At 40.8% G+C, this 22,054-nt stretch overlaps 1 protein-coding gene across 1 annotated transcript in view; it reads right to left on the bottom strand.

Annotated features, from left to right (window-relative positions):
- Nucleotides 1–22,054, bottom strand: part of CSMD2 (CUB and Sushi multiple domains 2) — a 1,651,801-nt gene that overhangs the window by 521,056 nt on the left and 1,108,691 nt on the right. The window contains exon 12 of the mRNA XM_086956548.1: nucleotides 17,586–17,698. Coding sequence (XP_086812674.1) covers nucleotides 17,586–17,698 — 113 coding nt within the window. The remainder of the gene's footprint in view (nucleotides 1–17,585; nucleotides 17,699–22,054) is intronic.

Below are 22,054 nucleotides of genomic sequence, written 5' to 3'. Positions count from 1 at the left end.
TATGGAACCATGACGGAACGGTTCCGTCATGAGCACAGGTCAACCGACGCTCATGACGGAACCGTTCCGTCATGAGCATCGAAGGGGCTAAATGGCTGAAAAAAAGATTACATTAACACCCATTTGGTGTATTGTTGCACCTGGAGACAGTTGGCATTATGCATAGGGGTGTGTTAAGTAGACTGAAGGTGTTTGGCGCCCTGCAGTTTATGTTTGTTTGAATGGCAATGCAAATAGACACCTATAGAACATGAGGTCACATGTTACTGTTATTACTCAAATGTTTCCGTCAGGCTCGGGCCTCGTGTTAGGAAGTGAAGCTGGCACCAGCCACTTGCTACAACTACTGCTGAGTAGGAAGAAGGCTTGCTATTATAATCCAATGCAAGATTGAGATTTAAAAAGCAACATGTGAAACATTTCTAAGTGTTTTTAAAAAAAACAGGGTTCCCAATAGTGGTACCTGTTAAAATGTATTTGAAAGTTAAAGAATATTCGCCAATAGTCACTGGTTTTCTTTGAAATGCAATACAAATATTACTTGTTTGCATTCAACACTGGATGCGAAGTGTTTATTCATTTATCACTTCATATTTTATCTTTATTCATCTTTATTTCCCGTTCGATTCTCTAAATTGAAATATGCATCGTGGTACGGCAATATTATTAGGGAAAGTAATCTTGGAACACTATGTACATTTGTCTAAAGAATACGTTTGAATTATGTGAATTGACCGTGAAGGAGGCATTATTTTATTTGAAAATACAATAGCATTTTACGCACAAATAAAGTCATTGTATGAAATCACACTCAAGCTCTTACTTGCCCTAGTGTGTGAACAAATATTTTTTGAAAAACATCTACAACAGCTGTCCATTGGAAGAGTCAGGGGGGGGGGGGAATTCCTGCAGGAAACGCCAGGGAAACGTGCGTTGCGGCGCACGCGGCTGGTTTTCGATGCAGCTGCACTCTGACCCTCCAATGGCGCGTGGCGTTCCTGATCCAATCACTTTATCGTCGTTTTCATTTAGCCTGAATAACAGACGTCCAGCCCAGCTGGAATAAGAGCCAAGCCTGCCGGCTCCTATCAATCTGTTTGAGGAGATTAACTTTCATGCGAGCAGTGCATAATCTACCGAAAAGATAATATCTAATTACATAAACATATTCTGTTTCAAATACAACCCGGAGAATTAAAGACAGAATAGTTAAAACGCAAAATTAAGAGCTAATTATTTGAGATAAAGATCTTCGCACAACAAACGCTTCAAGAATCAAGCGAACAAAGAATTTCTATTTTTGGGCCTTGACTAATGCTTTTCAACGTTTTATATGCTAGGAGGGATATAGGGGAAAGTACATTCCCACCGACAATCTGCATGAACTCACATACCCCCACTACACTCATGATCACACTCCTGTTAAACTAAACCACCACAAAGAACCTGGAGTGAATGAATAGAATGTTCTTGCGAGCACAAAACTAATCCCAAAAACCACTGCAAAAAAACACTAACTCAAAATTACAGAGTAGTGTGCTGCACGGCATAAAGTCTTTCAACACCTCGTCAGGGGTAGTAAGTACTATATAAATGCAATGGCAATAACGTAAATAACATTCCTCGAACACAACACCTGATTGCAGTTTACACAAGCTGCATAATAATTCCTTTATAATTCTTGATACTTTTACACCTCTATAAAACCAAATTGCAACGCATCATATTCCATCACCATTTACTGTAGGACTTTCCACAGAAATTAACCACCCATCACCAACTGGACAGGCATAAACTAACTGAAGAGATATGTCACATGCAGCTGGCCAATAGGGGACTTTAATTTAGACCACCAATGCATGACCCGAAAAGTTACGTACCATGACCTCTTCTTGACATCTCAGAATGGTAATAATTTGGGAAGATCATAGCAAAGCTAGTCACAAAATATTGCTCCACCATTTCTCCTTCCACTCTATGCCAGCTCAGGACCATAAACTTTAAAAACAAAATATCTTAGAATGGACAAACCGTGAAGCCCATGATCATAAAAAATACCAAAAAGGAACAGGCAGAGCTGCTCAAACCTGCAAACGTACTAAAAAAACATAAACGCATGTCTCTCTTTCACTCTATTTTTATCCATCACTTTGCTAAGCATTGCATCCTATAGCATGATAACCTCACTTTAATGGTCCTCACACACAACATGGAAGAACTACCCACATAAGATCAAAACAACAGCAAAACGCTTCTAACCACAAATCCTATACTGTGATTGCCTCACGCAAGCTTTACACACTGTTGAACTTTGATTTGCAGTTTTGCTGGATTTGGCCTAATCCGGTGGCAGGCCTTCTCTAGTTCCTACAGAGTCATTGGACGGGGCGCAGGCTAAATGTTTAGGTTGGCACCTCTTAACAGATGCTCAACCCTCTATTCTCCATTCTGATTGAAGTGGTGGCCATCTTACTATCATTGAACAAGCACTCATCCGGTATTCTATTGGGAAACTTGTTGGTCCAGTAGACAGTCTGTACTGTTTGGGGCCATATTATGATTGAGCACACTCACAGGAATTATGTATCCTTCCATCCTTGATCCATAGGGTCACGTGGCACATAGGGATATTGTCGTTTTCACTAAGTTAGCGTAAGCACGTCGCAGCTTTCAGTCTGCTTTTGCTCACGTTGCTATACGTCTTTATTTTGCAATAATTTCAAAGACTACTTTCACATGAGAACTCATCGCTGGGTTTACTCTCTGCATGTTCCTTGGATTTTGACTGGACATTATGTGCAAGGTCGAACAACAATTCCCCTTGTTATTTTGTTCTGGCCCGACCTTAGCCTTCAGACACAACATACTGATGCAGCTGTTGTTTGGACAGCGTACTTGGATATTTAGTGGGATACACAAATAGGTGACACACATTTGGAGAGGGACCTTTCCAGAGAGAACAGCTAGACAGTATCTATAATGTAGATCTACCATATGTAGGGTTAGGTGTGGGGTCTGCTGTCAAAGCCCAGAGGTCTTCTATTAAATAATAATACTTCTTCCTAGCAAGGGGAGGGAGGTTAGGCACTATAGTCTTTTCTCCATTGTCTTTCTATGATGACATCTCCCTTGATGATATATGGACTGGCTGCTATGCTGATTGTATTTGTACTATGCATTTTCCTGCTTCTTGAGGCACATATACAGTATGTTAGGGCATGCTAGTTAAAATAAATATTTTAAACTGTTTTGTGTCTCTGTCAGATCTTATTGTGGACAGGTAAACGAGTGTGAATGAAAGAGTGTGTCTTGTTACCACAATTCCTGAGAGATCTGGTAGTGTTGTGTTCTGGGGTATCTAATAATTTGTTCCTCTGAGAGTGAGTAGGAGAGCAAGTGAGATGCTATAGGTAGTCGGTCTTGGGTTAGTAAGTCCTATGGTGATAGGAAGACCCAGTCACTATACACCAAGGCCCCATACTCCTGTGCATAGATCTGTATTTGTGCAGAATCCCTGCAACATGGCGCCAACATTTTGGTTTGGTACTTATTCACGAGACCCCTGAGTAGGGCTTGTGCTTGTCCATAATACCCTCTCACTGGTTACAGGAGATGTCCGTGGTGTAAGGACTTAGCCTCCTATATTTGTGTTTTATAGGTTTAACAAACTTGAAGTTTAAAAGGTTTCATTTCTCTCAAACCGATTTTGCTCTTCAGTTCTCTTGTTTTATCCTTTTCTGCTTTCATTATGGTGATCGCTATTACATGACCTAACCGCGCTGTGGTTGCGGCATTCTTGACTCAACGTGGAATCCCCAATGCTGGGGGGTCCTTTATCTTTGTTGTTGAAGCGGATGCGGCTCATAACTTCGAGGTCATTTGCTCTTGGATTACTTACATTCCTGGCAGTGGATGGGAATGATAATTTGTTTCATGAATATACAGCAGCCGCAGTGCCGCTGGCTTATCGCCCTTATGCATTACTTGAAGTTCCGTTGACGGCCTGAGAGCATACCATCTGGTTTAATGGTGCCCTTCCTCAACCTGTTTCTGTGGTCTGTTTAAGCCCCTTATCAGTCGATAGGGCCACTTGGCCATTTTGGCGGGTTCTACACGTCATCCAAATTATAATAATGTTATACACGCAGAGCTACGTCAGCTACATACAATGCTGATTCATCACAGAAGTGTCATACAATTTATGTCATGTGCGATTCAAGTGGCTCCGGCAGGAGCCGCTCCCCAGCCACCAGGCCATGGGGGTGATCTTGCTATTAGTCTCATCATGATTAACTCATTGATGGGCAATCGTCCTCAAAACCGGAATGACTTGCCATTTTGGCTTGTACAAAAATGTGAACAACTTGAATCTGTCTTTCCGAAAACTACCCCTGTGGAAAAACACAGGATCCTTACATTGAGTGTGCCAGGTGGTTTAATTCCTGCATTAGGTGACTGCACCACCTGGTGGACAGTGTTTGCTACGGTGTACACACTGTGCTTTGACACTCCGCCCATGAGCGTTCAACCAAACCTTCTGAAGAAGGTACAGGATGAACACAGGGATGGTCCAGACCTGGATTTGGGGATGAAGTTAATGGGCATGTTTCCTATTGTCTCCGAAATTATTCTGGCCAACATTAAAGGTGAAGCAGTTTGCTTGCAAGTGTGACAGCACCTAGCCATGCTGGCAGACGTGGATCGACAGCGGCAGTTGCTGTTTATTATTGCTGATGTGTATACATTTTTAGGACACAATAGTTGGGAATAAGACCTTTTACTCAGGTGCAAAATAAGCTCCTTGCTGAAAAGGAGGGAGGCCCAGTCTTTCCTAAAAAGGCTTGGAATAAACATCAGTGGCAGCAACAACAGAAGCCTGGCTCTTGTGCAGGTTCGCCTCTGCCTGATGCCTTCGAATGTAGATCTGATTTGTGTGACCGCTTGAAAACATAAGACACCTAAGAGATTCTAGGTTCCTGATCCTCGTTCTCCTCATTCCTTTCAGGAATTGTAGGATCAACAACCAGGCAGAGGAGGGCATCAGGATCGCAGGGAAAGTCAGTCTACGCAAGCTAGACGTGACCCACAGTACCAGTTTGATGTAAAAGTTAAGCAAGGGGAACCCCCTCAATATCCTGCTCCCATTTGAGAAGAAGAAAGTTGCCACTTAAACTGCAAAATATGTCTCAGATGGTGTGAACCATGTTCCTCGACAGGAGCTGGGTAGTAACCCTCCTGGACAGTGCAGCGGAGGTTACCATAGTGCGGCAGACACTCCACCAGCACCTGGAAGCAAAAGCAACTGTCACTTTTATTACAGTAGAGACAGCTGATACTCGAGTCATTTCTCCAGATAGACTCCAACTGACCTCCAAATTGAAGGTGATATTAAACGCCCAGTTAAGGGAGTGTTTTGGGAAAAATTCACTTTTTCTTATGATATTTTTTTGGAAAAGGCTGATTGGCCTCCCCTTTTTGTCTTAGCTGCCTCTAAAGGGGAAGATGTTATTCTAACCAGTTTTTCACAAAATGTTCCTGATGACGATAAAATTCCTTAAGGCTCCAAGTGAGCTTTAGCCTTAGCACCAGCGTTATATCGCAAACAGGCTGGTTGGGGCAAGGATTCCCCGGTTTATGTGATTCCTTTACACTCTACACCTAAGCCCCAACCACAGTATCCAATCAAACAAAATGCGAAAGGGCCCGTAAGTGAAATCTTGACCCCATTGGAATATCAGGGTGTGATTGAACCCTGTGTTTTATCAATGAATAATCCTCTTTTGCCTCTTGTATCGTATTGTTTTATATTACAGACATTTCAACAGTCACGTTTGTACTTTTGCGGTTCAGAACACACATAGCTCTACATTAATGAATAACGCTGTTCGCAAAAAATATAAAACCTTCTTGGATATTTCCAATGGATTTTTCAGACACTCTTTGGCTTCTGAGTCCCGTGATTTGACCCCATTCAGTGCGTTAGGGAATCAGTGCAGATATGCGAGATTACCTATGAGATATAAGAAAAGCCCTGGTGTGTTTGCGGCACGCATAGTGTCCCTTTTGCATGAGATCAACCCTGATGCCTTCTAGTACGTCAATGACAAATACATGACTGATGATGAATTACACGGCATCTCTTGCAAGTGGACCGCATTATCACACATTTTGCAAACTTTTGGTTACAAATTCAATTTCACTAAATCTCACATCTCCTTCTTGGTGGTTCTTTTTCTTGGTTACAAACTCAACAATGAAGGTAGGGGGCTACCCCCCACTTTCTGGAAAAATGTGCTCAATTGCAACCGCCATCTGAAAAAATGCAATCATTGCTGTTTTTTTTTATTTACGGGAGGACATACTTCCCTGCCTATGCCCAGCATATCAAACCTCTTTACTCTTTGATACAACCTTCTTTCTCGGCCTCCTATTGGCTTCCGGAACACATTGCACTTCTTCGGTCTCTGCAGTCTGATCTGCTTGTGACCACTTTCTTGTTAAAATGAGACAATTCTACAAATTTGGTCGTAAGGATTGTATCAGGCACGTTAGGCTTTACATACTTGACGTTCAATGAGAATGGCAATGTCCCCATGGCTTATAAATTGCATTAGTGTACTCCTGCTCAGATACTTTTCTCTTCTACAGAATTTTTTTTGACAGCTTTCCAGATGGCGATTCTTAAGGAACGCTCTCTGGCTCAAGGTAAACGCATTTTCTTGGTCTCGCCGTTACCTGCTTTAGAAGCAGTTAAAAAGGCTAGGGTCCTGAATTCTAAAGACTTGAATCCGCGGTGGATACTATGGGATAGTTCTTTGACGTGGGCTGATGTCAACTTTATCTTTGATCCTTCTTTACATAAGCATGAGTTTTTACAATATAACATGTTCATCGTCCTCCTGCATTGTTACTCCCACTTGATCAGTACAAACACATTATTTACACTGATGGGCACACTCAGGTGATATGTCTCCTACCATCATTGCTCCATAGTGAGTTTCCTCAATGCATTTTTTTATTGTTACAGACTCTCCTCTATTGAACTTAGCTATAACTTTTTCGGTGCTGCTTGCATATCTGTACATTGTTTCCATTTTTTCTTCATTCTGACATGGGTTTTCCACTCTCCACTTGCATTAAGGAAAACTTTTTTTCTATTTCTGAGCCAATTTTCCTAAAATTATAATTCTAGGTTAGATATCTCTCAGAGTCTTGCACAATCTACTCCTCTTTGACTATCAACTACTGGTGCAATTTCAGCCACTAAGTCTTTCATCTGTCTCTTTCTGCTTCTCTGACATGCATAGGCAATTCTATTTTAACTCTACTTTACTTACTGTGTATTATTGTGCTTGTTGCTCACACTAGCCTTTTGATTTATCCCTTTTGAAGCTGAGGGGATAGTGGGTTGATATATCAGTTGTTGGCAACCTCCTTGTCTATACAGTGATATTTAGAGAGAGTGGCCTCATGCTTGCTTGAGGCTGGAGATGTAAAGGGGCTACACATGTGAGTGTTCACTGATCTTACACATTTAAAATACCCTTACACATAAAAGAGTTGCTGAGAAGTTAACTGAGCAGGGGAGTACACTGAGAATAAATCTGGAAGTTTTACTAACAAATTGTAAAGCAATACAAATTGTGAGCCCTCAACGGAAAGCATCTCAGGTAAAGTAGCAATAGGCCTACGGTCAACATACACTATTTAGTGGAACGTTTCATGGAAAGCTAGACAAAACTCAGATTTGAAGTGTAACAAATTTCTAGCATAGCCGTACATAAGTTTGTTACACAAGGAAATTCTCATTGTCACAAGAAGTTAGGGCTTTAATGGAAAGCTATTGATTCACATTGAGCAGCCTGTGGAAAGATCTTTGTACAGAGTGAATGTAGCCTTGCTAGTTGTAGTGAAAGTGAGCTTTGACGGCCTCATTGATTGTACATTTAAATCTCAAGATCAAAATCTGAGGTAGGACAATGCAAAATTAATTTCTGTATTCTGGACGAGAAGATGTAAATATGAGTACCCTTTGGAGAAGGCATGGAGGGTTATTCTTAGAGAGTGTTGATTTTAGTCTGTCGCTCTCAAGGTAAACGTATACTCCTACAATGTAGCAGAGTTATTATGCCTATTGAGGACAGACGGAATTAGAGGTCGCACTGACACAAGAAAGAATAATGTATATGGTGGAAACTGGACACCTCCCCTCCCTCCCCCCCGCACCCCCCCCCCTCAATATTAATTACCGGCAGGGGAAATGATACCATATTTTAGCAATATAAGCAAATTACAATATCTATCAGAAGCAAATACTGTCATCACTTTAACATACGGTCCCTTTTTGTGTATTATGCTTTAAGAAGTGACCAATGCCCTTAAACTGCGGCAAGTTTTTGTTATTCTCAAGATTATTTTCTAATGTATTGGCCTTGCATTTGCAATGTCAGATGAGGTGGTAGGTTACATTTTATTCCATTCACAATTGTGAGAATCCCAAATATTCTGTCATCCATTATTATGTGTTTAATATATAGTTCGTTTCACTCCACCATTCTCTTTGCCTACGGACATAGTTTTTTTTCTCTTTTTATGTGCCTTTTAGAGAAATCTCGCTGTGTTTTTAATAAGATTGCACATACGGCTGATAGCAAGTATGCACCCCTAATGCCCCCAATGGAAGCCTTCATAGCAAAAGAACACCTGATGAAACAAAGAATGTGTGTTGGAATCAATATTGCTGAAGATCATAAAGTTTCTGGAGGGCTGAGATCAAACTCTCTGTTTATGGTGCATGATGCATGCCTCAAACTTTACTGATTGACATCCCTCTCATATTTTCAGATGTTGTAGCGCAGGGGATGGAGGAGGATGCAAATCGGAGCATCCAAGCACATAAGCCGAAATATATTAATCAAATCCAGTCAAAAGTCTTTCTAAACCTGAATCTCTTGGCCAGGGATGAGAGAGATAATATCACTTTGGGTATCAGACAGTGATTTTCAGTGTGACACCTTTCAGATTTTCAGGGATTACTAATGCAATAAATAAGTCTCTATATCTTTGAAACTTCCTAACATTATCACAGGGATTTTCAGGCACATCTGCATCAAAAGCTGATCATGTCAAAACCCCAAGTGAGTAAATCTTCATTTTCCATCAGAGATTTCGCGAATGTACACTAATGACAGCATGAGCTGTTAACGCTAAAGCTAGTCACCATAAAAAGTACACATTTTTGGGAAAATCCAGCTACAAACAAGAAAACAATGGAACCAAAGATAGAGATCGGTGTTTACCGAAGAAGAACAATTAAATACAAGTAATTAGAAGTTTGAAACACCTACACTTTAAAGACGCTTAACTTTCACAATGTATTAAACATTCAGAGAAACATTTTGAGGCATTTCGAAGAGTCAGTACACAACAATTTCACCTTAAAAATGTCCTATTTCGCCACAAACTAGAAATATATCTCAGTCAGTTCATCTCTCACTGCAGAGACCAGCATTCCTCTGTGGTCACCAGTCTTGGCATGACCAATTCAGTGTTTAATATCTCTAAGTTTGATAAAAAAAAAGGACAAGTATCAATCAGGAGAGTAAACCCCCTCAGGGGCGTAACACTGGCCCCTGCAGCCCACGCGGTGCGGGGGGGCTCCTAGCTCCAAGGGGCCCCCTCGGCACTGCACTCTGGCCGGAGAGCTCCTGATTGAGCCCGGAGGGGGCTCCCCTAAGTACCGTGCAGATAGGCCCCCTCACTTTTTGTTACGCCAGTGCCCCTCTTATTGGTAATAATGCCTCTGCAAATGGTCCTAGAAGGACATTCCTTGTTGTTATTAAAGGACTCATGACTAGGATTCTTAGTGGCATGCTTCATCATTGAGTCCTCGTCCAGATACCACTTAAATCTGGGTGGATTCTACCTTGCCCATCCAGGTAGCGGTTTGTTTTGGAGAGGAGGATCTAAGAATACAATTGTGTAGTGTACACCCCAATTGTCACCTGCCAGTTTTTTCAGGCATCCACTGACAAGATTAAAAACAAGTTTGATGCTCTTATAGAGAATGAGTTACTCCAACATCTGGAGGTCTACATTTTTCATCCAAATCATCTGCCCTATGTGTCGAATGGCTTTCTTCAAGGTCATCCTTAGATTCATAATTTGCCCTAATTGTGTCTATTTTAACAACTTTAATGCGCCATTACTGTAGAGTATTTTAATTGCGAATTTCACACACTCAAACATGCCTTTCATAGAAACCAGTCTGAGTTGTATCAGCTTATATTTTGGTAGGGATACATCTGATGCCCCACGAGGCACTAGAGATGAACTGACATGTAGTCACATATTCAGCAAATGTCTTCACCTTCTTGTCACCGAACAGTGCTCTACTGCATTATATAGGGACATAAGATGTATGTAAAAAGGAAAGTAGGGTAGTCACTCAGATAAATATATAGCTGCTCCAAATGCAGCTACAGTGAATGCAAACAGTAGATGTCTTCTTGGCCTGAGAACAAGAACATCCGGTATCAACTACTTTTTGACCTCCAAACAAAGTAACTTTCTTTAAAGGAGGTCTAAAATATAATGTAACTGGAGAAGGGAAGCAGGTAGTTGGCATGCTTCCAAGTGGGTATGAACGTCAAAGGTTAGTTCTGACCACAGAAGACCTCCTTTTTTTCTGGTCTAATGTATTCTACCACTGGAAAAGAATCAGCATTGCAAGCATTTTTTACATGGCTATAAGACCTGCCAGGCAAAATTAGTGGGATTCAATCAGCGGGAAGCACACAGTTTGAGCTTTCCCCAGAAGCATGAATCAAATCTCTGAAATTAGACGTTAAAATGTGAAGTAAGTTACACGAGCCCCCCTTTTCTATGAGGACTTTGTTTCCGGTCCTAAAAGAGGGTTAATTCACTGGAAAGGGTTCTTCAAAGTGCTATTTTCAAGCCTGGAGCCCACCACCGTTATCAAAACATTGAAACTCAACGGTTCCAAAACCGAGGTGATGCTCATGGGCAAACAATGGGCGACCATCCCCCCGGCAATTTGGCCAGACGTGTTCGGGGAAACCCCCACCCCGAAACACGAAATCAAGACCCTCGGAGTCTGGCTAGAACCCGACCTCTCAATGAAGACCCAAGCGGCTAAAACCGCCGGAACCTGCCTTGGGCTTCTGCGAACTATTCGCAAAATTCTCCCCCTCCTACCGCCCGTGTCCAGGAAACTGCTAGTACAGGGCCTCGTATTGTCACGGCTAGACTACAGCAATTTGGTCTACCTAGGTGCGCCGGAAGCCACCTTAGCAAGACTGCAAAGAACCCAGAACGCTGCAGCTCGCCTAATCATGAGTGTACCTCCTAGAGTATCCGCCAAACCCGCCATTAAGGCGCTGCACTGGCTGCCAGTCCGCCAAAGGGTGGAGTTTAAGGCCATGTGCACGGCCCATAAACTAATCAACGGATCGGGACCTGCGATTCTCAGCGGTCTGGTCACCCCCTACATTGCACCAAGGGCCCTACTGTCTGAGAACGAGCACCTGGCCAACATCCCTAAATTCAAGAGAACACGTACTGGAGGCCGACGTTTCTCTGTCAAAGCGTCCGCTGGTTGGAACTCTCTCCCACGCTCCCTCAGACTGGAGCCCAACCACCTGACATTCAGGAAAAAACTTAAAACCCCTTTGTTCCCTAAATAAACCCTCCACCTCTCTCCCCCTCAGTAGGACTCAATGTTAACAGCGCGGGGATGCCCTCGGGTCACCAGGCGCTATACAAATTGCTAAATAAATAAATAAATAAATAAAAGAAGACAGAGCACCACTTTGCAAGTGACAGAAAAATATAGCACTCCATGCAGTGACATAGCTGGCACGAGATTAGTGATTAGAAGGAAGGAATATTTCTTGAGTAAATTTTGAACATTTAGAGGAAAAGTGAATGGAAGGCAATCATAGGTAACAAATAGTAGCCAAGGCTTTTCCTTAAAAACCAACAAACCATCCTTACTAACTGTGGCAGAAAAAGTAAGGAAACAGGGCTATTTACATTCTGAGGTGCCTGCTTCTTGCCCTTCCTTCTCATAGCACCCCATCAGCACATTGGAAGCTGCTGAGGGACTGACCTTGGGCCAAGGACATAAACCTGTGAACGTGGCTGGGGGGCAAATGGAGTGTGATGTCACTTACACTGCCCCAGGCACCTTGGTGAGTAGTGGTACATGGAATAGCTGGAGAGCGATCAAGATGTGTAGCCCCACAACCTAAACTTAATAGCCTCCAATTGCTTTTTTAAAGATAGGTGTTATTATTTTCAATCAAAAGGTACACATTTTATCAAATTTGCAAGCATAAAAGGTTACGTTGGCATTGCTGAGATAGAAACCTGCCAACCGCAAGTTACACTCAAATACTTTTTTTTGTTGGGCACCGAACCCACCAAAATACCTTACCACCACAAAAAACAGCAGTTGTTGAGAAGATACATGCAGGCAGAATGCAGTGAGTGGGGGAAATTCACATTGCAGGAAACATTACAATAATCAATGAAGCCGGCAAATGGGAACTTCTGGAACAATATAAGATCAATAACCGTAAGATTGAGGCAGATCCCGCCTGCTCAGCTCATCTACATATTTTGCTCATTTAGAAAGATGAATGTGTTCATTTGCAGGCTCATCAAGCAAGAATAGATGCTGGAAAACGCTAAGAGAATAAAATAACCACGATAATCTTTTGCTTGTACACCTTTTTTCTTGTACTTATTACACAATTAGTTGGCTTAACGGAAATCAAATATAATTGCATGGGGTTTGGAAGGAAACATGCATTTACTACAAGAGAGACGAATACAGATGTGATCCCACAATGCACATTCATTTATTATTGAACATAATAACAAAATAAATTGAAATAAACTGCATTAATAGTTCCTCTATATACTTCAATTTGCTACATGGCCCAGGGGGACTGGATCGTGCATCTGCAGAAATTTGGAGATGTTTCTTGTACATCACGTTGAAAACATATTCACAAACTGACATAGCAAAAACAATTTTGTCAAGCAAAGTCATTCTTCGTGTGCCATGCCAAGCCACAGCCTTCACTTAATTAATTGGCAAGATTATGAAAGTGTTCAGAGACAGGCAGGCCAAAAGCGGTCTTTGATTGATGAACGTCTTAGAGTGATGTATTTCTGTGGCTTGCCCCTTTAAACTGAACTGCCACTGTCAGGGAAGCCACTGACGCAAAAAAAAGTATTTTCGATTTAAGAGTGACTTGTCTTCGAAGTCTTTTGCACAAAAGAAATACGCTGTATTGGATGGGTGCGTTGAAACATTGGATTGGACAAGAACTTGACACAGAGAACACTTTATTATATCTCTTAACCTTGTGCATCACACTGATGCTAGCAAAGATATGGATTTCTCATTTTAGATCATTACTCGTCTATTTTTTAGCAGACGCATAATTTTGATTTTCATTTTTATGAGATGCAATTCAAAATATGCTATCACGTCTCAAGAATACTCAATGTATTGCTGTAGCTGACTGGTCCGACCGATATAGAATCTAATTATTAACTTACTGTGATCCTTACTGCACACATTAACTGTGCTTGCAATGAATTTCTGCCATGAAGAAAGTATGAATTTTGTTTCTGTGTACACTTTCCAGGTCTGAAGCATCAAGTGGGTTGGTAGAGTAATTTATGCTCCTCCGGATTGTCAGGGGACTGAATAGGCAGGAAAAGACAATGTTTGCTCTACACTTTGTGCATTGGGATACAGTGAAACCACACATACAATGTGAAGAATTTAACCCCAAAGGTTGGTCTTAGTTGCATGTTGCACGCTGTTACTTACGGTAATAGCAGAGGCAAGCTAAGAATTGTCAGACGGTCACTCACTGTGGCTCAGGACCTCAATAGGGCTGGCTCAAGCCTTTCCATTTCTTTTTAGGGATGTCTACACAGTGATGTTGGGCCATGCCTGAGTGGGTTCAATATTAACAACACTTTGGCTTCCCAGCATTGACAACAACAGTGTTAACTGAAGTCTGATTGCAGTTTAATAGGATTAATTAATATCCTACTGAATTCTGAAATGTGAAGGTCCCTGCCAACTGTAATTGATTGTATAGCCCTGCCAACTAATTGTCATACGTCATATTGTCATGTCAAAAAATCTGGTGCTGACACCACAAATTTAGCCAACTTTAGGCCTATATCCCTGCTGCCAGCCTGCTCCAAAATATTGGAACGCCACGTCAACACCCAGCTCAACGAGTTTGTTGAAAACGTGGGATATCTCCATTCATCCCAATCAGGCTTTCGCGCTAATTACTCCACCGAATCCGCACTCCTTGGGGTGACCGAGTGACTCCGACACGGTATCGATAGCGGTGAGACCTTTGCGCTTATTCTTCTTGACTTAAGCGCTGAATTCGATACCGTGTCTCATTCCACTCTTTTGGAGTCCCTCCGCTCCCTTGGTGTTGATGGATCAGCGCTTGCCTGGGTGGCCTCATTTCTCAATGAGCGCACCTTCCAGGTTTTCTCAAACACGGCTGAATCTGCGATTCATTCTTCAGCTTACGGCGTCCCTCAAGGGTCTATATTAAGCCCATTGTTGTTTAATATTTACATCAGACCTCTTGCTTCCATCGTAGAGGACGCCGGTCTGTCCATATATTCATATGCAGACGATACGCAGATTGTGTTTTCTCTTTCTAGCAGCAGGGCCCAGGAAGTCTCTGCCCTCAAAATTGGCCTATCTCGCGTTGCAGCTTGGATGCAAGACCATCTGCTGGAGCTCAACGGAGATAAGACCAAGGTTATCATATTAGGCAAGCATAAAGATCTGTGGGGCTCTAGACACTGGCCCTGTGATATGGGTCCTCTGCCTACCCCTGTGCCTGTTGCTCGTAACCTCGGATTCCTGATTGACGGCAAAATCTCGATGAGGCAGCAGGTGACTAAGGTCGCTGCAGTCTGTTTTTCCATCTTACGCTGGCTGCAGAAGATCTTATGGATGCTGCCTGAGTCCACCCGCAGAATTGTCGTTCAGGCCCTTGTGATGTCCCGCATTGACTATGGCAATGTGCTTTATCTTGGAGCGGATAAAGCAACAATTAACAAACTCCAAGTGGTACAAAATTCAGCCGCTCGCCTCTTGCGTAATGTTCCACGGAGAACGTCCGCAATGCAAGCCGTGCGTGACCTACACTGGTTGAGAATCTCAGATTGCGTGACCTTTAAAACACTGTGTTTTTTGTTTAAGATCCGTCAGGGTTCTGCACCTACTTACCTCCTGAACCTTGTCCAGCCTTATCTACCTGGCCGTTCTCTAAGGTCATCTAATAATGGCAATCTTTTGATTCCAAGAATCCGACTGGCTAAAATGGGAGGTCGTTCGTTCGCATATCTTGGACCTAAGATGTAGAACGCTCTTCCGCTGGCGTTAAAAACAGAAACTAATCTTCTGGCGTTTCGCAAAAAATTGAAGACTTTTCTGTTTTGATCTCCACATTTCGTGATCTCTTTTTTGCACTTGCTTGTTTTCTTTCTTCAGTCTGTCCCTGGCGCCGGGAAACCCATTGAGGGTAGCTGAGCGCAATACAAATCCAATAAAATAAATAAAATAAAATAAATAAAATGTCATATTGTCATATGTAGCATCTGCACAGTAAGGTTAAAATGACTAGGTCTCTAATGAACAGACCCACACAAATATTCAAAATATGACATTATCCAGAATGCAGCTGCTAGCCAGGGTATATACATATTTTTGTTGAATTTTTTTTTTTTTTTTTTTAAATAAATGAACTTTTTCGAAAAGCCACATGATCTTTTCACAGAAAAGAATATGAAAGGAAAGAGATTTACAGCAGGTCTATATTTTACCTTTCAATATCACTTTCTGACCCCGTGAGCATGAGCTGCACAAAGGAGCCTTTTGAAACCAGTCAATGTGGAAATAATATTGTAAAGGATGGTCCAGCCAGTGACTCAACCACAAGGCTGTATTAACTTGCCAAATTCACCTCTCCTCAGGAGATCTTCACAAATGCTCAAATGTTTCTGGTCTGCATACTCCAAAAAGGATTCAAGCTAGAAGGTTCACAGCATGCTGTGGGTTCAGGTAAGGCACGTGGAAGTGTTCAAAGCAAATGATAGCCAGGCCCAGTGATAGTTATAACCACACTGCACCAGCTTTGCTGGAGGGGCACTGAATTTTGTTTTTCGTAAGATTAAAGATGCCTGCACTAGCTAATCACGTGCGATGACCAGAAAAATGGTTGCTTTTTAAACTGAGTTCAGAAAGAATGCTATAATTTCTCATCCACTAAAAACTTGTTTTTCATGACATCCAATACATTGTGTGGGTAAAGAGCCTGTCCATGATATCCAATAAATCACGATAGGCGGTACAGCCACTTGGAGAAATAATTCACATCAGTTAAGGGGGACTTCGACACAAACAGAAATGGGATTGCTGAGAACTATTAGGCTAAAACTTTTGCAGAGGCCGTGTTTAGAAGGCAATGGCGTGGCGCAAACTATGGAATAACCACTGGCGAGAGTGTGCTTTTCAGGCTGCACTGTCAGATACAGCGTAAACTCTGAACTGTATTTTTAGCCAAGCAACATTTCACCAAATTACACCTTGTTGCGGCGATAAATAAAATGGAAAGCAAAGAAACATTTGAACTTCACCCTGATTGCAAACAGCCAGTGCTAGCATCATAAAACACCCCAGATATGAATGGCACATTTTTACAAAAACATTTTAGACCATAATGATGTTTTTCCTAGTCACAATTAATCATATATAAATGAAATAATGAATACAAAAGGAACGGTTAATATCTGTGATTAATTACAAAAATCAAGCGCTCTCTATTCCCCTGTTCCCGAAAGAGAATATTTCACTGCAGCCGTTCACCTCCATATCTTACAAAATAATAGCATTATTTCAATACAATGTATCTAAAAGAAAAACTACCATCAAACTGTAATATAATGCAATATAGATCTGTTTATCACCATCATAAATGCAGAAACTCTGTAGCTAGCAACGTTGGTGTGACACAAATGCTTTCAATTTTAGCCGTGATAACTTTTGAACAGCCAAAAGAGAAATTGAGTGGCTTTAGAAAGCGGAGAATGCTGACTCATTTCAACCTAGCTGGCCCCATAATCTCAAAGGTGAAAAAGGTATTGTCTGTGCCTCCCTACGTGCATACAAATCACAATGATTAAAAACGTGTGGCTATATATCTTCCTATAAATGTAATAATGCTCATATGGACCTGCTTGAGCATTTTAAAATGTGTTATATATATTCTGAGAATGTGTAAGGGTCAACCTATTTAAGACACAATGATATGGATGTGCATATACATGGCTATGAACCGTTACTTTCAAATTACACACGTGCCAGCACTGTAGTCTACAGAAGAAGCCCTCTTATTAGAAGATGACTTAGCCATTAACCGACTGATATAACTCCGTAAGTATCCTGAGCGCCACTGTACAGGTAAACAACCAGCAAGTCTCAAGTGCTCAGAACACCTTACCTTCATATGAAGCTTTGAACCCTTGGGCACTGTTGGTGTTGTCAGTATGGAAGAGAAGCCACATCTGGTGATTGCTGCTCACAATCAGGTCAGGGACAATGGTACCTGTCAAACTGTCGGAAGATATTTAAAGCACACATTTGGTAAATTTGAACAAAGTCTATAGGATTAAGACAAAATCCCGCCCATCCAGACCTACATAGCATTGGAACTACAGCAGATATTAAATGCATGGCAAAAATTATATTTCAATGTCATGAGCCTTCATAGATGTTCTACAACCTTAAATTATCTCAATAATTCTTATACTGTTACGGACATAGCTCTAGCAACAAACTGGTGGTGCCATCACATTATGGTTCTATACATCAGGTCCTTATATTGAATCTTTCTTGGCATTCTGAAGTTCTCAGAGTTTGTTTTATGCCCACCTTCATCACCTTCATCATTAAAGCACGTATAAGCACTCTGTGCACAGCCAATCCCCATAAACAAACAAACAGAAATTTGATGAATAGGAACTGTGAAAATTGTGTTACAATGACAATTGTTTTATTGCTCTATATTAATATCGTTGTTCAAAATTGTGGACTATCTCAAACTGTGCTGTATTAGCCATTCTCTGCACACATGTGATTTTGTTATAATATCATAGGTTATGGGGAAAAACAAACAAGAGTAACCAGTGTATGCACATGGGCTAGTAATAGAACACATTGCAATTGTCATATTTGTGGAAATAAAGGACTAAGAGCATTTACTTTAAGAAAATAAGTGGCAATCGTGAACCAGGTACAGTCATAATGCATTTGTAGTTAAGCAAAAACAAGCAATATTATTTTGTTACCCCTATTTTATTATAAACATAAATAGCTCATCTCATCTTCATGGCGGATATGACACTGTCGCTTAAAGTGCACACTCAGCAACAAAAATTACTCAATTTCCACCGTTTGTTGGCCAGTGTAAGGTTACGTTTATCAGTAATTAACTATTTGAATCTTGCATACATCCACTGTAAATTCACCTCATTCAATTTATGCAATGACGCGCTAATTACTATCGGTGAAGAAATGCATGGCCATGGTGGCTTTTGCTTTCCTATGTTAATGCTACAGATCATGTTAGTAATTAGGCTTGGTAAACTTTGTTCAACAATGAACTACTATAGTCTTTCCTTCACACACATTGGTAGACTTCTTTAGTAAGAATGTTCTTAACATTCCAAACCCAAGAAGTGGTTCCACGTATAGAGTAGAACCACTTTTAAAAAAGGATTCCACTCTGTAGGTTATCATCTCTAAGAGTGACAGTTTAACAACACTATACAATATTGGCCTATATGTTCAATAGTTTCTTATGCTTCTACATTAACAAGACCTGACATACAGGATTATTTCAAACATCACGGAGTAGAAGCACAGAATATTTACCTAAAGTAATCTAACAACCATGTGCTTAAAATGGAAGGTGTATTATAAGATAGCAGATATCTGTGCGCAGGCCTTCTCTGCATAAAAAGGTAATAAGACACCCATAACTCAGCGGTTTGTAGCTGGACTAATTGAAAGCAGAAATGTCATGAAGAACGAGGAAAGAATGTGATACCAACCCCACACCCCAGAAAATGTAAAAAGCCTACAAATCAGAAAAAAGGCATGCTAGAGCAACATCAACAGAGCTAAAGCCTCTCAACCTAAAGTAAATATTGATTCATAAAGATACAATCATCTCTTTGACCCCACACTCAAAATAAAAGAAGCAATAATGTATTCATTTGATTGCCACTACAAGTCACAAGATCAAAAATGACTTAGCTTCCTCCATGCCAAGCACCTTTCTCCACTTGGCTAACTATACATTCAGAGCAAATTAGCAACCTTTACTTAAGCTTAGCTGCATGTCTCACAAAAAAATACTCTGCTTAAAGCCTTTAATTCTACAACCACTTTGAAACCCACCTAACATAGACAGTGGGCACATGCTGGCTTGAGATTGTCCACTTCTATGTGGAATAAGGAAAATTCTTAAAGAGCCTTGGGATCAATAATGTGAAAAGCCTCTTGAAATAACAAAGGGGATTCTGTGGCCATCAGTAACATTCATGTCATGAGAGGCCTCTCTTTTTTATGATAAACAAGTAAAAGCGTACATCTATGAAAACAATCTGCTTCAAGAGTCTCATTCAGAGTTTAGGGTAGGATACGTCAATGGAACTGCTTAGCTACAAGTATGTATATGATACACTATGGATTTTGATTAAAGGCAAAGATGGCCTTCTTTCTCTACTCAATCTTAGTGGCATTCAGCAATGAGGAACTTGTGATCCTCACGAACAACCCAGACACAGATATGTGCATTACTGGTAAAGCCCATGAATGGTTCACTTAATTTCTACAATAGTGCTCATAGCTACTAAAAATTGAACTCAACTTCACAAGCTGTCCCATGCCATACGATACTATCCCCATGGCCAGATTTGCTGTCTTTATGACAGCATTGGACCTCACGCATAGGCTATATTTCATTGGTGAAAGGGAAGAATACTGCTTGACTCTCCATATATTGATACGGTGACCTTGCAGCATTGATTTGTCAAGAAGAGCTTAGCTCTAACTAAATAACAGGATTCATAACTGCTGTTATTTTTATGAACAGACTTCACCATAATTTACTGAATAAAAATTAGAAACGTATTCTAAGTAAAATGATATTTGCTCTTCTTGTACATATATGTTCATAATGGAATATCTGTACGCTCTGCTGAGTCATAATGGGAATACATCCATATCAATGTATATAAACATGATATGTTCTTAACATACAATGTACAGATCGTATAGTCTAGCTTGATTCAGTATATCGTTATTCGATTTTACATATGAAATCATAAAAATGCACAATACAAATCATCACATACGAATATAACACATTTAAAATTAGTAATGACAGCATGCTACTTCCATTCAATCTGCAGGGAATCTCATTCCCATACAATAAAAACCTCTATAATAAAGTGAATATACAAAACAAAAAGGCAAACATCTCCACTAATAAGCAGGCGGCTAATGGATGAATTGACCTGATAATCTGCCATCAACTGTCCATAGATTTCCTACTTCTTATGGACATTTTAAGAGAGCAGAATAAGCTATAACACATAGGAAAATGGTCTATAAAATGTACAAAAAACATGAAATGCAACAAAGATTGGTTCACCAACCCATCACAAGTACAGGTCGATAAACTATTCCCCCAGAATTTTTCCCCATCTGAAAAGCCCAAAAGGAACCATACTGTCCCTGCCCTGAAACAAAAGAGGAAAGACCACTCCCACGGAATGAGCTCCAGAGATAAATAAAAAGCCCTCTCTCCCGAAGCTAAAAATGTAAAGTAGTTAAGGAAATACCAATTACTTAAAACCCCCTCCAATCTTTGGGATAAACAGTCTCTTATCTGATTTTCTGAAAGTGAGTGGTGTGGTAAACATTTCAGGGGAGCCAAAATCAATAAAAGACTTAATGACATATTTCAAGCAAGGAAGAGAAAGACCTTTGTCTAAAATTAAACAGTCTAATATGACCTTCCTATGAAAACTTGCTTCCACGTTTGACCACACACGAACCCAGAATATAAGCAGGGCCAATTTAACTAATCGGAAACATATAACATTCAATATAAAATGGAAGATAGTTGGCAGAATGTTCAAAAGCCACCTACAAATCCAGTTTTCTTCCACCTGTAATGAAACCCCCAAATCTCTGCTCTGTACCTGGCTGTTGGGATGCACCACAGGTTATAAATCTCAATATAGGGTAAAATAAGGCCCTTACTTACGTTTTGGGAGAAATTAAATAGAGCTTCTGCTGTCCTGCTTAATTTCATATGAGAGGCATTTATCTGTGGCTGATTAGAACCTTCTGAATCAAAACTAACACCAAGGTAACTAAAACTCTTCACACAACTCAGAGACTGGTCTTTAATCCGCAGGGACGTCATAGTCTTCTTCCCTGTACTAGACACAATTATATGGGATTTCTCATAATTTTATGGCAATTCGAAGATACCCATGAATGAGAAAAAAATCCTTAACCAACTTATGTAAGGCACTAGAAGTCCTTTTTATTAAAACAGCGCTGTCAACATTTAATAACACTAGGACAAATGAATTAGCAATCTTCTGTACATCACTAGTAGCTGCAGACAAGTGGGGGACTTAATCCATTAATATAAATAGTATAAAGCAAGGCGCCAAAATGCATTCCTGATGCACCTTGCTTACTAAAGGGAAAATATAAGAAGATTCCACTGTTGGCCACCACAAACCCTGGCCCCTAAATTCTCATGCAGGGAGAAAATCACCAGGGAAATTTGCACTCCCAGATCTATCAAAATCAGCCAAAGCTTGGTCCCATTCATGCAATCAAATGTGGTAGATAAGTCCATAACGGTCAGGTACAGTGGACAGT

Source organism: Lissotriton vulgaris, chromosome 2_1 (genome assembly GCF_964263255.1).
Source record: "Lissotriton vulgaris chromosome 2_1, aLisVul1.2, whole genome shotgun sequence".
NCBI lineage: Eukaryota > Metazoa > Chordata > Amphibia > Caudata > Salamandridae > Lissotriton > Lissotriton vulgaris.
Note: the sequence above shows the minus strand (reverse complement) of the source record. Positions and strands in the feature narration are given on the sequence as shown.